Source organism: Lagopus leucura, unplaced genomic scaffold (assembly GCF_019238085.1).
Source record: "Lagopus leucura isolate 7727_CA_CO unplaced genomic scaffold, USGS_WTPT01 Super-Scaffold_100022, whole genome shotgun sequence".
NCBI classification, from domain to species: domain Eukaryota; kingdom Metazoa; phylum Chordata; class Aves; order Galliformes; family Phasianidae; genus Lagopus; species Lagopus leucura.
The window spans coordinates 2,714,366-2,730,191 of record NW_024962275.1 but is presented as its reverse complement, the minus strand read 5'-3'; the positions used below and the strand labels follow the sequence as shown (position 1 = coordinate 2,730,191).

The 15,826-nt window shown below is 53.9% G+C and overlaps 2 protein-coding genes, 1 long non-coding RNA gene and 2 other non-coding genes across 5 annotated transcripts; 4 read left to right on the top strand and 1 right to left on the bottom strand.

Moving 5' to 3' along the window:
- The first annotated feature begins 15 nt into the window (after positions 1-15).
- Positions 16-1,788, top strand: MRPS2 (mitochondrial ribosomal protein S2). Its single transcript, XM_042879128.1, has 4 exons — positions 16-45; positions 125-199; positions 291-420; positions 910-1,788. Exons 1-4 carry the CDS (start codon positions 18-20, stop codon positions 1,484-1,486), a joined length of 810 nt encoding a protein of 269 aa, XP_042735062.1. The 5' UTR covers positions 16-17; the 3' UTR covers positions 1,487-1,788.
- An 865-nt stretch (positions 1,789-2,653) lies between these two features.
- On the top strand, positions 2,654-5,873 carry LOC122184431. Its single transcript, XR_006180548.1, has 4 exons — positions 2,654-2,904; positions 3,405-3,451; positions 3,855-3,927; positions 5,133-5,873. It is a non-coding gene; the product is annotated as an uncharacterized LOC122184431 (long non-coding RNA).
- On the top strand, positions 2,969-3,101 carry LOC122184441. Its single transcript, XR_006180555.1, has one exon. It is a non-coding gene; the product is annotated as a small nucleolar RNA SNORA17 (small nucleolar RNA).
- On the top strand, positions 3,492-3,624 carry LOC122184442. The gene has a single exon (XR_006180556.1). It is a non-coding gene; the product is annotated as a small nucleolar RNA SNORA17 (small nucleolar RNA).
- On the bottom strand, positions 5,823-12,221 carry DIPK1B (divergent protein kinase domain 1B). Its single transcript, XM_042879365.1, has 5 exons — positions 12,117-12,221; positions 10,376-10,510; positions 9,163-9,270; positions 8,836-9,012; positions 5,823-8,689 (listed from the first exon to the last, which is right to left on the bottom strand). Exons 1-5 carry the CDS (start codon positions 12,177-12,179, stop codon positions 7,877-7,879), a joined length of 1,296 nt encoding a protein of 431 aa, XP_042735299.1. The 5' UTR covers positions 12,180-12,221; the 3' UTR covers positions 5,823-7,876.
- Between the last annotated feature and the right edge of the window lie 3,605 nt (positions 12,222-15,826).

Here is a 15,826-nt window from a genome sequence, read left to right as displayed (position 1 = left end):
CTTCCTCGGGCACGGAGATGGCGGTACCGCGGATCTTAAGGGCGGGTGAGCGGGTAGGGCCGTGCCGAGCAGCGCACAGCCGTGCCCGTCCCGCCCGGTGACCGACGTGCTTCTCTCCCCGCAGCGGCACCGCGGTTCTACAGCGGCATCCCCGCCCCGGCGGCACTGACGGCGGCAGCGGCAGCGGCGCGGCCCCGCGGTGAGCACCGCCCGGCACGGCCCTTCTTCCCCTCCTGCCCGGCCCTGCCGGCACGTTGGGCTGCATCGCTTTTTCTCTTCTCTCTCCCCAGACCCGGAGGACAAGCTGCTGAGCGAACCGCTCCGCCACCCCGATTTCTTCAACGTGAAGGAGCTGTTCTCCCTGAAGGATCTTTTCGACGCCCGAGTGCACCTGGGGCACAAGAAGGGATGCCGGCATCAGTGAGTGAGCCCGCTTTGTGATCCAGCACTTGGTCACAACAGGAGCGTTTCTCTAGGGCATGTGAGCCTTTGGAGGCAGCACCAAACCTGGGCTGGGGCTGCCTTAACAGGGTCTGTTGTGATAGAACAAGGGCAGATGGTTTCAAACTAAATCTTTTAGTTTGAGGAGGCTTAGACTGGGTGTAAGGATAAAGGGTTTTTTAACAATAGAAGCAGTGAAGAACTGGCACTGGTTGCCCAGTGAGGAAGTTATGCCTCGTCCCTGCAGACACACAAGGTTGGGCTGCAGGGGCTGTGAGCACCTGGTGGAGCTGCGGGTGTCCCTGTTCACTGCAGGGAGTGGGACCAGATGGCCTTTAAGGAACCCTTCCAACTCAAACGACCCTCTGGTATCAGCAGGCAGTTGGGCTGTGGGAAGGTTTCTTTAGCACTGGAAATCCCTCCTTGATGCCAGTAGCCCTGCATGTCACCCACCCTCCATCCCTGCAGGTTCATGGAGCCCTACATCTTTGGCTGCCGCCTGGACCAGGACATCATTGACTTGGATCAAACGATGCAGCATCTCCAGCTGGCCCTCAACTTCACTGCCCACGTCGCCTACCGCAAAGGCATCATCCTCTTCGTCAGCCGCAACCGGCAGTTCTGCCACCTGGTTGAGAGCACAGCACGGGAGTGTGGGGAGTACGCCCATACACGCTACTGGCAGGGCGGCCTGCTCACTAATGCCCACATCCAGTTCGGTCCCGGCATCCGCCTGCCCGATCTCCTTATCTTCCTCAGCAGCCTCAACAATGTTTTTGAGCCCCACGTGGCCATCCGGGATGCTGCCAAGATGAACATCCCCACGGTGGGGGTGGTGGACACAAACTGCAACCCGTGTCTCATCACCTACCCCATCCCTGGCAATGACGACAGCCCCACCGCCATGGAGCTCTACTGCAAGATCTTCAAGATGACCATCATCCGCGCCAAGAACAAGAGGAAGCAGATTGAGGTCTTCCAGGATCTGCAGAGCCGAGAGAAGCGCGATACGAGCCGCCCCGTGCTGGCTGAAGGCCAGGCCTGACCACGGGGCTCATCTCCGTGCTGGAGGTGGGCATCCTGCTCCACTTCTACAGTGCTGCACCCATGGCATCACACAGCCTGGCTTTCAGCAGAGCTGGGCTGCTTGCTGCACAGGGACATTTCCAGCTGAAAAACAATCTGCCCAGAGCAATTGATCCAAGGGGAGACGGAGCAGGGGCAGTGCTAGCTCTGTCCTGGTTTGTTGTTGTGAGGAGCACTTCTGTCCCGCGACCCTCCTGTTGTAAAATGCTGCAAAGCCACTTGTATCACACGCCACAAATAAAGGGGTCTTTGAGCCTCTTCTTTCTTTCCCTGTTACATGGGGAGGTGGGGAAATTTCTGCCAAAAATTCATGCTCAGAGCAGGGGGAGAAAGGTTTGGTGGCGGTCCCCAGCCTCGGGATTTCAGGGCACCGTGCAGGGCCATCCATGGGTGCTCAGAAACTGCAGGGAATTGCCAGGAAAAGGGCAGTCCAGCCTTTAACTCTCTATGTGCCAATATGGGAGCGCTCAGGGCAGCCCTGCAGCGCTGCGCTCAGGCCTGGTGATGCCCGGCCCGCATTCTGGCTCTTCTACTCTCTGGGAGGGGGCTCGGCCATGCAGTCCTCCCGCCCAGCAGGGGGCGCTCGGGGGAGCAGACGCTCAGTGAGGATTGTTCCCTGCGGCGCTTCCGCCGCCCGCCCTATATAAGCGGAAGTCGGGGGGGCGGGACGGTCTTTCGGCGCGGCGCTCGGCGGGGCTGGGGTTGAGCTGCTGGCGCTGCGTTATGGGGAGCCATGGAAAGTCTCCCCGCCTGCCCTGCCGCTCCTCTGCTCCCTTCGAGCCGGCGCGGCTCCCCCGTTCGCTCTCTCAGGCACGGGCTCCGCGCTGCAGCGACGGGAGGCGGGCCCGTAAGGCCGCGGGCTGTGGGGCCGTGTGCGGCAGGAGGGGGGCGAGAAAAGCGTGAGTGGAAGCGCGGGGTGGCGAGCGGTCTGTGCGGGAGCTGTGGGCTCACGGAGCGAGGACGAGGGCCTCAGAGCCGCGTGTCCAACCGCGGTGAACGGGCCGCAGGCGGGCGGTGGGCCTGCACGCTCGGCCACGTGGCCGCGCACCGGCAGCCCGGCGCCACGTGCGGGGTGTGGGGCGCTGGGAGCGGGCGGCAGCGGGGCGCGCTTCCGTGGGCAGGGGGGAGAACAGGGCTGCGGCCTCGTCGGGCTGGAAGGTGGAGAAACTGAAAGGGATCTGTTGAAGAAGGGGGAATTTTCGCTTGTTTATTTTAATCTTTAGGTTTTCTGAACTGATGTGAGGTGCTGTGGTTCAGGAAAGGATTATTTAGTGGGCTCAACATCCGTTGTTAACCACGTTCTCTTTTTATTTATGCTTTTGCTGGTAGAAGACAAAGGGTGGGATGAAAAGGATTTTCCGCGTTGAAAACCCGACGGTAAGCAATGCACAGAGCATCTCCACTCTTCGTGGGTTTGTTTTTGTTCTTTATTCATTTCTTTCCTGCCTCTGGCGTTACAAAGGTGGCTGCTGTGGCATCTTTGTGTCATTAGGTGGCAGAGATGGACAGGCTGTATTCTACGCTCGTTTGCTCTGAAACCGGTGAGCACTCAGAGTGGTTGACAGCCTGACATTGTTTAGATGTATTTTTGTTGTCCTGGTTTTTTTTAATTACTCTTAAGTGTGAAACCGGTGTGTAGTAGAATAGAAAGCTGTTACGGATGTCTGAGAACTGGGAGTTGTATGCCTGCAGCCCCGGTGCTGTTCCTGTGTGAAGGTGAAAAATATGCCTGTAATATGCATTTATTTCTCTAGAATCACTCTTCTTCAGGACCTTTCAATTTCTTAGCATCATTAAAAAAGAAAATGTATAACCAGCTTTAAAGCATATCTAAATTGATATCATCAATGTTGTGTGTGTTGTCTGCTCTTTTTCAGAGGGAGGCACGTGATGTAGCAAACTCAAGAGGTCACAAAAACCCGAGGTGAGCAGTAGTGGGTAGAAGCTCATGCATTATGTAGACCCATGCCCCAGTCGTGTTGCAGGTATGGCTGCAGTGCCATGTCTGTGTCATTAGGTGGCAGAAAGGAACAGGCTGTGTGTGTGCTAATGCTCTGAAACCCGTGGGCACTCAGGAATGATCAGCAGCCTGACAAATGTTTCTGGTTTTCTCTTTTTTTCTGTGATGTTAACCTTAAACTGTAGTATGGACAATACCAGTGTGGTCTGGAAGCAGTTGGGTGTAATGCAGCACATGGAGGAAATTGCTTTCTTCTGCTTATATTTGTTTAATGGTGTCAGCAACTTCTTGATTTCCAAGGGTGCTGCAGGTGGGAAGGTGCAGTCAGCATCTTCTGAAATGCCTTTAAAACTGTGCTTGTTTTTAGAAGGAGAAATTGAAGATACTTCTTCATGCGGTTACATGTGAGGACAAGTCTGAGTTTCCTTCAGCTGTTGAAGGTAGGTATTATGAGAACGTGCTCAGACCTTGGTGTGTTCCCAAAATGGTGTCACACAGAATGCTGCTGGAAGGATGTCACAGGTTGTGGAGCAGTGAGGTGGTGGTGCAGACATACTGAAGAAATGAGATGGATTCAACTTTCAATAAGTGCAGAAGGAGTGCTTTGTCCTGCTTCTCATGGCGAGGTGTAGCTTCCTTGTTTGTGGTGTTGAGCTCTAACACAGTAGACAGAATCTGAAAATGCAATTGAACACCGTTTTTTAACTTGGTTTTGCTGTGTCTGTGCTCGCATGCTGACAAGGAAGTGTGGCCTTTAGGGCAGCAAGCCACTGGGCAGCTCAGGTACCCAAGTGCTGCAGTGGTTTAATGCATCACTGTCATTTCTTGGTTGATGTGGGCTATAGGAGCATCTGCTGTGCTGATGGTGTTTCTAAAGCGAGTGAGAAGCCCTCACCGCACAAAGCATTGTGAAACTGCGAGGCTTTGCAGTGACTAATAGCTTTACAAAATCTGGCAGTGCTAAATGTTGGAAAATGTCATCATTAAATGGGCATTAGCAGGGCCAGAGGTGTCATTAGCTGAGCGGGTGGCTGCTGGCTGCAAAATGAGCCATTTAATTGGGAAAAGGCAACTGCCTTCCAGCAGCGGTGGTGGAAAAGAATGCTAATAAGGTTGTTGGGAATATGGCTATGCGTGGAGGCATGCACTGTGATGCAACTCCTCCATTTAACCCTGAAATATGGGTTGTGTTTCCATCAGCACTCACATCAAAGGCTGTGGAGGGGATGCTGAGTGCCTGATGAGGCTCCCTTTAAGACCTTCACTGTGTAAGGATTTCCCTGGTGCCATTTGCTACTAACTGTATTCCTTTGACTAAGCAGAAATCCCATATTTTTCCCCCAGAAAGCCTTATATAGAGGCATAGAGCCCTCCTAAATTGATCTGAATTTGCTGAGTGCTTTCTGCCAGTGCTTTAGATCTGATCTGCACAGGTTCTCAGGCACTCAGATTTCCGTTGTCTTGCAGTGTTTTCAGTGAGTGAATTGCAGGGTTTGTGTGGCTGTTCTGGGCTGAAGTATGGTTTCTTAGCTGTAGAACAGTGAAATAGGAGGAATCTCCATGGGATGGGTTAATTCTCAGCGTTGACATTAGTGCTAACTTCTACTAGTGTTAGTTGTCTGACATTCTGGGTGTTTATTTTCAGGTCATGCTTGAGTTCTAGAATTTCTAGCAAGTCTGGCTACAGGAAGAGACCTGGTTCAGCATTTCTACACTTCAAGATGCTGAAAACTTCATCTTATTCGTACATGGATTCAAGCAAGCTTGAATGAGAGTGCATGTGATCTTTCCTTTTTACAAGCAATCTCAGCCTGTGCTGTTTTCACACCCGTGTTCTGAAGCTCTTGTTTTTGACCACGTGGCTGAGAAGGTTTAACAAGAACAGCGCTAAGTATGCTACCTGCAGGTCTGAAACAGCAATGCTTTTCATACACCCTAGGATGTTTTTGTCTGTGGATATGAGAATTGTGATTCTTTTTAACCTTAGTGAAGTGTGGAAGCTTGCTTCCTACCTCACTTAAATCCTTTACATTGCTAAAACAGCAGCATCTGTTCCTGTTGTGTTGTCAGTCTCTCAGCATTTTGGCTCTTGCTCCTTTTCCAACTCATGTGGAAAGTTGGGAGGAGGCGTTAGGAGTGTAAAATAGCTTTGCCTTGAGTCATTTCTCTTCCATGCTCGTAAACCATAATCACTTGTTTGGAAACACTTGTGCATTGTATTAGTGATGAACAAAACTTGGTGCTCTTGGCATGTGTGAGTCATAGGTAAGTCTGAATCTCAAGTGCCTGTCCAGTGCTGTTAATGGGTGTGCAAACAACACGGCAACACTGTGGGTTTTGTCAAAAGTCTTTATTTGAATAAAGTGTCTCAGCTAATTCTCTCCAATCCATGGGCTGTCTTCTTCTGAACAATTCTGCATTGTAAATGCCTGAAGGTGGTATTTATGGTGATGTGGGTAAGAAGAAAAAAAAAATACTTGTTTTTGTCAATCTCTGTAGCTGCTTACCTGCTGCTTTATGTACTGGCTTTTGGGGGAGGGAGCAGTGGGGATTCAGTGCAGTAGGGAGTGCCATTTGTCAGAGCAGTTTACTTTGAGGCTTCAAACAGAGGGAAGGGTGAAAGATGGCTTCCTTGCAAATGAGATTTGGTATGGTTGTGTTTCTTTATGTAATAGCAGAAGAAAATGATCTCGTCAGTGGAACTGGTTGCCATGAGAGCACAGGACAACAGGAGGAGCTGGGTGCAGCTATGTGAAGCCTCACAGAAAGAGCTCCAGTCCTTGCCTTCCCTCCCCACCAGCAGCCCTTCCATGCTGGCATCTGCACTCAGCAGTGCTGTGCTGGAGGTGCAGTCCTGACTCTGCAGTGTTATCACTCCATTGGGGTGCCTGGCTCCAACAGGCTGAGTAACTTGCAGCCTTTCAAACACAGGAAACTTACAAATGCTCAGCCTTACCACAGATGAACGATGCTGACTCCTCTGCAGGGAGCAAGCCTTGCTAGCTGCCTGCTGGATTTAGAGCGCTGTTGACACTGAAACATATCCTTCATAAATAACAGTGAGAGGTAATGATGATCCTATAGAACTAATAGAAGGAAATGCTGATATTTATCCTCCAGAGGGCCCATAAATTTGCAGCTGTGACACTGCAGATTACCTTCACAGACCATATATACTGTTGAATGTGTTTCTTTTCTGTCAGTGATTGTACTTCACATACATGCTCCACTTCACTATGCAATTGTTGGCAGCAGCGCCAGCAGAGGCTCTGCCAGCAGGAGTGTTATTGTGCTGGGAGCAGAGCATGCTTGAGGTTGTTTGCATAAACTGTTCCTCTCTACCTGAAGTCTTGAAAGATGGCTGCAACTGAACATTGAAAGGAAACGGACTGTAGGTAGAGAGCTGCAGTATTTACACAGCCAAGCAAATGATACCTGCTGAAAGGTTCTCTGGAAATTCATTTCGATAATGGGAGAAGCAGTGGATTATTCTGGCATTAATCTTTAACCTCTGCAGTGGTAACCCAGCTTAGAGAATTAAACTGAAAGGTTGGCTTGTCCTTGCCAGTGTGATTGAATACTGTGGGAAGGAACACGTGGACAATGTATGGTAGCTGGTCAGAACCAATCAGGTTGTAGCCCTTAGGTTTCCTTTAAGCTCTTCTTGCCTGATGTGCTTCCAAACTCGGCACAGGAGGAGGAATGGCCACTTCCTGGCAGGCAGTTTCACACTACAAGCAGAAGCAGCTGGGCAGAGATCCTCACAAAAGCCATCGCTGTCGTGGGTCAGGCACTTAAAAAAGCAGTGAAACAATTGCCAGGATTCTCTGCTGTGGAAAAGACAGCTTATCCACTTCCTAGGTAGTGGCTGGATCTCATGGTAGGTGATTCAGGTACTTAAGGAGGGACTTCTGACTTGAAAATCTACCTCTTTCTCCTTTTTAGATCACAAGAATGCTGGTACTTAAAGGCTGTTGTTCTGCTATTGATGTAGTGGTGTGATTCACATAAAAGCTCTTTATTTACATCGGAGATGTTCATCGAAATAAGACGTGACAAGTACAGCATGAATGATTCATTCTCATCTTTCTGCCCTGCTTTCCTGTTAATCAAGAAGCAGATGCATCCAGCTGGGCTCTGCTTCCTCCTCTTTCCTCCTCCTTCCCCCAGACTCGTTCAGCCCAGCTTCACAGCTGTCGATGCAGACTACCAATGATCCTGCTGGGTGGTGGAAGTCAAGATGTTTGGCTTTTCATGACAGCAAAGGCGCTGCAGCTATGCTGAACTCCCTGGGTAGGGCTTACTTTTCCTGCAGGGGAGAGGATGGAGAAGCAGATCTTTGAGCCTTGGCTGAACTTGGGGATTTCAGATTCTAAGCCCTGGGCCCCACTAGGAATATTTGGTGTTGGAAATCTTCTTCCAGAGCAAGGTCTTGAGGTTGTTCAGCACGAGGGAGTGGTGCACTTCCATCTGGCTGGCCAGGCCGCTGAGGGTCATGCAAGTTCGGAGCTGCTTCTGCAGCTCCTCTTTCAGGTCAGGAGGTGCCCCGTACAGCAAGTAGTCCTGCAGCAACCCGCAGACCTTGGCCAGGTTGGGCTGAACCACGTCGCTTTTGCACTGCTTCATGAGCTTGTCGCAGGTCGCCATGCAGTCCTTCCCATAGGTGCAGTCCACGTTCTGCTCGCAGTGACGTCCCTTGAGAAACCCTCTGATGGTCATCTCCGTTGCCACCTTCCTCAAGTTGACCATTTTGAAGTCGTATTTGTCGTTGTAGCCCACGTTCCTAAAGCTGGTCTCACAGATGTAGAAGTTGCCATAGGTCCCGTGGAATATCTCCTCCACAAACTCCAGCAGCCCGATGGTGATCTTGGCCCTCCGGGGCCAGGCTGGTGCAAACCACTGGTGGATGACCTGGTGGAGGGCAGCGGGCAGCAGCGACTGCAGGAAGGCTGGGAGGTCTGCTCCGTAGAGGGAGTTGTGAGGGATCTTCTCTGTGATGTAGAGATCCCCGCAGTACCCGAGCAGCTTGGACGTGTGTTCCTTCTCGTGCAAGGAGAGCATAAGAAGAAACTCGTTGAGCTGAAGTAGCGCCCAGATGGATTTGGCCTCTGCTAAAGACACTTTCCCATCCCGGTTCACGTCTGCCATGGTGATGATCTGGCTCACCAAGGCTGCAAGAGAGGTCTGATCTCCGAGGTTGGACTGCAAAAGAGCAAGAAAAATGGTGTCAGACTCCTTCAGCTCCCTGTGGTTGGGCTCAGTGTGGTGAAACTCATCTGGAGAAGCAAAGAGCTGTGAGCGTGTGGCCTGGGAGAGCAGCGGGCTCCGGAGGGACCCTGTGCACTCACCTTTAGGAAGTTCAGGAGCATTTCTTTAAACTCGTCCATCGATGTCCCTCGAGTCGGTTTGTCAAAGAGAACCACATCCCTCCTGGGAATGGAGTCTGGGTTGCTGTCTGCCTTCAGGGCCTCCTCAATGCCACATTTGATGATCACCTCCTTCTCCTTCCAGAGCCCCCTGTAAACCTGCAGCGAAGGAGAAGGGAGCAATGAGAAGAGGAGGAGAGCAGGAGCAAGGCCAGGATTGGCAATGGTGTCAATCAAGGAGCGTGATCAGGGGCAGGACAGTTCCCAGGTCCCATTTTTTCAGCTCATCCCCAGTGAGCAGAGACCTACCTGCTGGGTGGGAGAGGAGGAGAGGCAGTGCTGGAAGCGGAGGCTGTGCTCCTCGCACAGATCTTTGCACGTAGAGCCAGAAATGATTCCTTTCTTGTACTGGTCGCACTGGGGAGGAAAAGCAGAGGGAGGAGCAATTTCTCATGAACTCCATTGCATCCATGGTGAGCCTGTTTCCTCTGATTTCATGCAAGCCTCATACAAGACAAAAACACCCTTTAAAAGAAGCACATCTGATTGCAAAGCCACGCGGGCTGTTGGGAGGCAAGGCTGCTGCCAAGCGACGGGCAACATCTCCAGCAGGAGCTGGGTGATGGTGAGGATGCACGGGAGGCTCTCAGCAGAGCAGCAGCCCATGTTGTGAGATGGCTTGGCCCCTGTCCAGGCTGTGGCTCTGGTCCACAGGCAGGGCGGCTCGCTCGGTGAGCTGGAAGCATCCGCGGGTGGGAGAGGCTGCAGCTCTGCAGTCAGCAGCGCGGGCTCAACAGCCTCAGGCTGGAAACAGGCGCTGCAGAAATTCACAGCATCTACTGCCTTTCTTTTTTTTATTATTTTTTTCTTTTTCAGTGTGGATGGGAATTAACCCTCAGACCCGTTTATGTGGCCCATGGCTGGACACAGCACCTTGAACACGGAGCTCAGAGCAGGAATTAGCACCTGAGACCCCACGGCTGGAATCATGCAGAAAATCAAATTAAACGATTGCTGCTGTTGTTATGGCAATTCTTGCCTCCATTCTCTGCAGAAGGATGGATGAACGAGGTGTTTCCAGGCAAAGCCTCACCGTTCTGCTCCCTGCCAGGCTGGGCAGACCTGTAGCTCCTGCAGCAGTCCTAGGGAGCCCTGCTTGGCCACCATCCCCAGCTGGGCTCCTGTGCAGGTTCTTGCCCTTTCTGCAGGGCACGGCAGCACACTTACAGAAGTGCACCTGCAGTCTGGTTGCTCCCCTTCGTCCTTTGCTCAGCTTTAGGTGGGGGGCTGGCACAATGCCTGCCTGCAGGTCCTGACATCACAATTTCAGCTCATAGACATTAACCTGCCGATGCCTGGCCTGCTTTCCTCTGACATCTCATTACGTTGCCCTGCCAGGATAAGGTCACCTCCCCAGCCTGCAAGCTCGGCATGATGCTGGGGATGGAGCCAGCGTAACACAGCCCCAGCACTGCGTACACAGCAGTGGCACAGCTCACCCTTTCCCCACACCGTCACTCACGATTATCATCCGGCAGATGTGGCCACGGCAGAGCTCAGAGTAGGACAAGTAGTGCATGTAGGCCACCCAGCTGCCCACGAAGATGCCCAGCCACACCACCAGCAGGTACTTCACCTTGATGCCTGGGAGGCGGCTCTGCAAGGCAAGGAAAGTGCAGTGGGTAAACACAGTGGTGCTCAGCCCATTGGTGCTGTCAAGGATAGGGCTTTTCCAAGCAAACCCACTGATGGAACCTTCAGCCTTTTTTAGGTACATCCAGCCACCTATTATGCAACTCCTGCTGCAAGTAGGTCACTTAAAATTCCCTCAAAGCTGAGATTACAGCTGCTCCCCAGCAAAGCACTCTGCAGAAGTTTGGTGCCATCGTGGCCCTCCTTGCCCTCCTGACCCTCCTTGCACCTCTCACATAGGTGATGGACCATAATTGGAAATACTGAAGCATGAATGGGCCCACGGTGCCCTCTGTGCCCATCCACCAATCCTACTGCTAATGAACACCAATTCCAAGAGAATCCGCCATGAGGGCTGGGTTAAAATAAAGGATGTTTGGATTTCCCCATAGGGCTGCGTTGTACCTACAGACCAAAGGCAGCTCAAAGCACTGAAGGCAGATACATTGCAAGACCCTCAAAGCACAGCAGCCCCCACAAGCTGAGGACAAGGAGCCACCACTGCCCTCAGCAGAGTGCAGTGTGCTGATGGAGAGGCACCTCTGGTCTGAACCAACAGGTCAGGTTCCACTGCTGCTCCTGGATCTCTTCCCTAACACGGGGTGACAAAGCCTTGAGTGGCTAAAATGTCCCTTTGGGCTTATTCAGACCAAGGATCCATCCTGTTCCTGAGCAGATGTGAGGTCAAAGCCAAAACCTGAGCACAGCCCATGGGGCATTTCATTGTCCATCAAAATGGTGGAAAGGAGCGTGGAGGTTTGGGATGCACCGCAGTGAGGTTCCATTGGGTTTGGGGCACATTTTGGATTCATGGCTGATGCTGCATTCCTCCCCACCCCCCTCTCGGGGCACAGGGGTGCCCTTTCCACTGCCAAAGGGCATTAGTTACCTTGTGTTTGGTTTTAGGATCACTCCAGGGGACATGGCAGTGATTTGGGGCCACAGCTGCCATCAAAGGCAATATGGACAGTGTCACCACTCCCACGTGCCCTTGCCCCAATGCCACCAGCTTGGCCCTCCCTGCAAGACCCCAACCCCGTGCAGCCACTCCCCAGGCCCTTGGACTTGGAGGGTGACAAAGCAGAGCGACAGATCTCAGCTCCCAACCCCTCTGTGCCCCCCCGGGCCGTGCAGTCCTTCCCGGCCCCATGGGCTGAGGATGGAAAGGCAGAATTAAAAGAACAGAAAGAAAAAAAAAAACAAAAAGCAAAGGATGGCAGTCAGCCATGCTGCTGCACCGCTGTGTATCTATGGGGAATGAATGGGTGGACGGATGGACGGATGGACAGACAGATGCACACATCAGCATGCCGGCAGTGCTGCGAGCTGCGCGTTATGCAACCACCGTGGATGCTCGGTCCCCCGTCACCGTGTCCCGGTGCCCATCTCCGGTCCCCATCCCCATCCCATCGCTATCCCCAGCACCCGGCGCAGCGCTACGAAGCATCCCTTTGTGCCGGGATGCTGGGATGGGCAGCACCGAGCCTCCCCCGGCCCGGATCTCCCCTCTCCATCCCAGATCCCGCCCTCCTCCCACCCCCCCCCGGTCAGGATCTCCCCCCGGGCGGTACCTGCAGGCCTTTGGAAATGGGGCAGAACAGCACCAGGTGCACCAACCGCCGGACCCTCCGCATGCTGCGGGCACCCCGCGCCCGCGGGCCTCAGTCTCCGGGGGGCATGGCGGCGGCCCCCGCCTCGCTCCGGGGGGTCGGGGGGTGGGGGAGCCGAGCCGTGCCGCCCGTCCGCACCACCGCAGCGCTCTCGGCCCGGTTCGGCTCAGATCGGCTCGGCCCGGCTCGGCTCCGCCCGGCGCGGGGCGGTGCACGCAGCTCCGCCGCAGCTCTGGGGGGGGGGGGGGGGGGGGGGGGGGGGGGGGGGGGGGGAGTGGAGGATGCCCGGCTCGGCGCCGCGCGGTTGGGCTGTGCCCACCCATCAGCCTCCCTCCAGCCCCGCATTGACCCCTCTGCGTTCCGGGGATGCCGCTCCCGGCCCCGAGCGGCTGCGGAGCTCTGCGTGTAACGCTGTTCTTCCTTGTGCGCTCGTTGCCTTCCGAACGCGAAAGCCGAGCAGCAGCAGCAGCAGCAGCAGCAGCAGCAACGCTCAGTGTTGCGTTTGGGAAACCTCCAGCGAAACAGGGGCTGCTTTGTACGCCGGGTGAGCAGAAATAGGACGGGGAGCGCTCCGGGATGGCTCCGCACAAGGCCGATTCTAAAAGAACTCTCACTCGCTATTAATAACTCCTCGCGTTATCTGCTTGTCCCTTTGTCACGCTTCAGATCACCCACTTCCATTTGACTTCGACGGCACCGCGGCCTGGAGATGAACGGGCACCGCGTGCCGGCAATTAACGGCATGGGGGGGGTGGGGGGGGCTGCCAGGATGGGCGCAAGGCGAGGGATGCCAAATGTGGGTCATTGCCGAATGGCTCCGAGTGCCTCTGCTATGGGGCTCTGAGATTGCCGGGGGTGGATTGTCCAAAGAATCTAATTAGGAACGAGCAGACCTTCCCCAGCTGTAATATGCCAAGTAATTAAGTGATTAGTATTGATTGCTGGAATGCTTAATGAGCAGTTATAACCAAATGATTAATTAATCCAATCAAACGAGGGATAGCAACGCTGCAGGTGTGGCTGTATCTCATGAGTGGGGGCAGTGGGACATCCCCATGGTCCCCAATCTTGTCCATGTCCCAGGCACGTGGGTGAGGGTTCCAGGCTCCAATGCTCCTTCCTGTGCCCCCGACAAAGCTTTGGGCCTTTCACCCACACAGAGCCCACAGCTGATTGGGCTCACTGGAGCTAATTGGCGTGGGTTTTATGCATCCAGGGGTTAATGAGGGCCTGTGCAGCTCCGGGAGCTCTTCCAGTGCAGACAGCTGGCTGGAGAAGCCCCGGTGTCCTTTACATATCAGATCAATCGAGATAGTTATAATCTAGTCCTTGATAAAGCCAAGAGCAGGTTTGCTGCCCCGCCAGCTCAAGGGGAAAAAAAGCAAGCAATAGGGAGAGGTCAGAGTGAACTATTGATTGGGCAGCGGTGGTGCTGCTCTCAGGGACGGCTCCTGCAGGGAACTGTGGGGCTGTTTGCCTCTGTATCTCACTAAATGCCTTTCCATTGATCTTCTGTGACAGGCGGTGACTACGAGAGATTTTTTTATCCAGAGTCATTAAGAGGTGTTAATCAATAAGAGAGGAAACGCAGGGAGGCACACTGTTATCTTCACGCAGACGCGTTGCCTGTGTGGATTTATTGTGGGTTTTGTTGGACTGGTTTTAGCCAGGGCTGCCAGGATGGGAGCTCAGCAGTGATGGACTTCAGCTCTTGGAGGCAATGGGAGCTGCTGCAGCGCTGCTCTGCCGAGCTATGTGAGGAGTTGGGGGCACCTGACCTCATGGACCCCATCATCCCGGGGCTGTGGTGGAGCTGTGTGTGCTGTGTGTGCTTTGGGGAATGGCTCAGAGCTGGGTGAGAGCATCCATGGGCTCAGCCCAAAGGCCTTCAGCCAACAGCCACCGCACAAAGCGATGCTGCAGAGAAAGGGAAAGCTGTTCTGGAGGAGGGGATGGGGATCCCAACAGGGAGCAGCTTCCCTCTCCATCTGCATCTCGCCTCGCTCCCCCAGCCCCAGCAGCACGCTGCTCCATCTCTCCTGGGCCAATGCACAGCAGTAATTACCGTGGCACTCTGGGGGAATAGGATCTTCCCCTGTGCTGTAATTACAGCAAAGGGCTCAAAGGGAGAGGAAGCAGAGGGAGCACAGAGCTGCTGCAGGGGTGCAGGCACACGGAGGAGTGCAGGCTGGGAGCAGCTGCTGTGGCTGCAGCCCTGCTCTCACAGAGGGATGGCCCGCTCCCATTTTGCTCAGCGCCTTGCCTGCTGCACGTGGTGCAGTGCTTTGCAGAACACCAGGTGCAGGGAGAATTCCAGCCTCTGAAATGCAGCAGACAGATCTCAGAGCGCTGTGTTTTTGCTGCCTGCTGCTCCCTGCGCAGTCTGCCAGCAGCAGAACAGCAGTGCTGGGGGTCAGGTGGGCTGCAAACCTTGGCAGTAAGGTAGGAAACGGTGGTGCATTGGCTCTGCTATCCCCAATCTCCAGTCATGTGAGCTCAGTGGGGCTACTGGTGGGGTGTTCATCTCATGCATGGTTTTAGCTGTTTTAGGACCAACCAGGCTGGAATGGCATCAGGTGCTGCAGGTGGGACAGGCAGGCAGAGCTGGCAGCTCTGGGGAGCAAATGGCCACCAGCAGCAGCTTGCTGCTCCCCTCGGCCTGGCCTTGGCCCTGCTGTGCTCTCAGACCCTCAGAACACAAGAGATGTTTGCTGCAGGTATGAAATATGCTGAGTGCTCGTGTCCCCTGACCGAAGGGGCCATAAAACCACATCTGGCTGCAGTTAGCATCCGAGCAGATAGAGAAGTTACTTTCCCAATCATTATCTGTCGCTGGGTAAAGGTTGCACAAGCAGAGCTTTCCTTCCCTGCTTATCTAATATCCTTTTGCAATATTTTCTTCTTTCTGACCACTCATTTCTAAAGACAAACTCTCTCCTCGTTACGCTTTCTTTTCTGAGAGAGCACAGCAGGCTGTGCATCCCCAACCCCCACCTCATCCCCCAGCCCCATCCCTATTCCCAACCCCAGCGCAGGTGAGCAGTTCTGAGGGCTCCAAGGTTTTGTGCAGCCCTGTTGCTATGTAGTCCTGCAGACAACTGCAGTGCAGCCACACCAAGTCAACATCCCAGTTCCTCCACAGCTGTTTGCTCTGCTGCCATGAGCTCACTGACGTGGTACAACCTAGGAACACAGCATGGTGGGACCACGGGCAGCAGAAGCCTGTGCAGCACCCACATGCCTTCATCCCCCTGCACGCATGGGAGATGCTCTGTGGCACTGTGTGGCTCACACACACCCCAGTGACAGCTCACCAGGGACTTTCCCTGTTAAAAAAAGAAAAAAAAAAAGAGAAAATCACAAGGATAGCACAGATGTGCTGCAGGCAGCCCATGGTCTGCTGGGTGGGAGTCGCTCCTCCCCAGCATGGGCCTGAGGGATGAACCCAACGCTGTGATGCTGATACAATGAGGGCTCTTTGTGGTATGAGCAGGAATCATGAGACCAGCTCTGAGATGTCATTGCCTGGCAGCTGGGGGAGTTCTGGCCCCGCTCTGCCACAGAGAGAAAGGGATTGTCTGTGGGTCAGATGCTACAGCTGCCGAGCTGCCCCCGGGGCTATCAGTGGGTCGGTTGCCCATCTCTGACATTGGGTCAAGAGAGAACCAAAG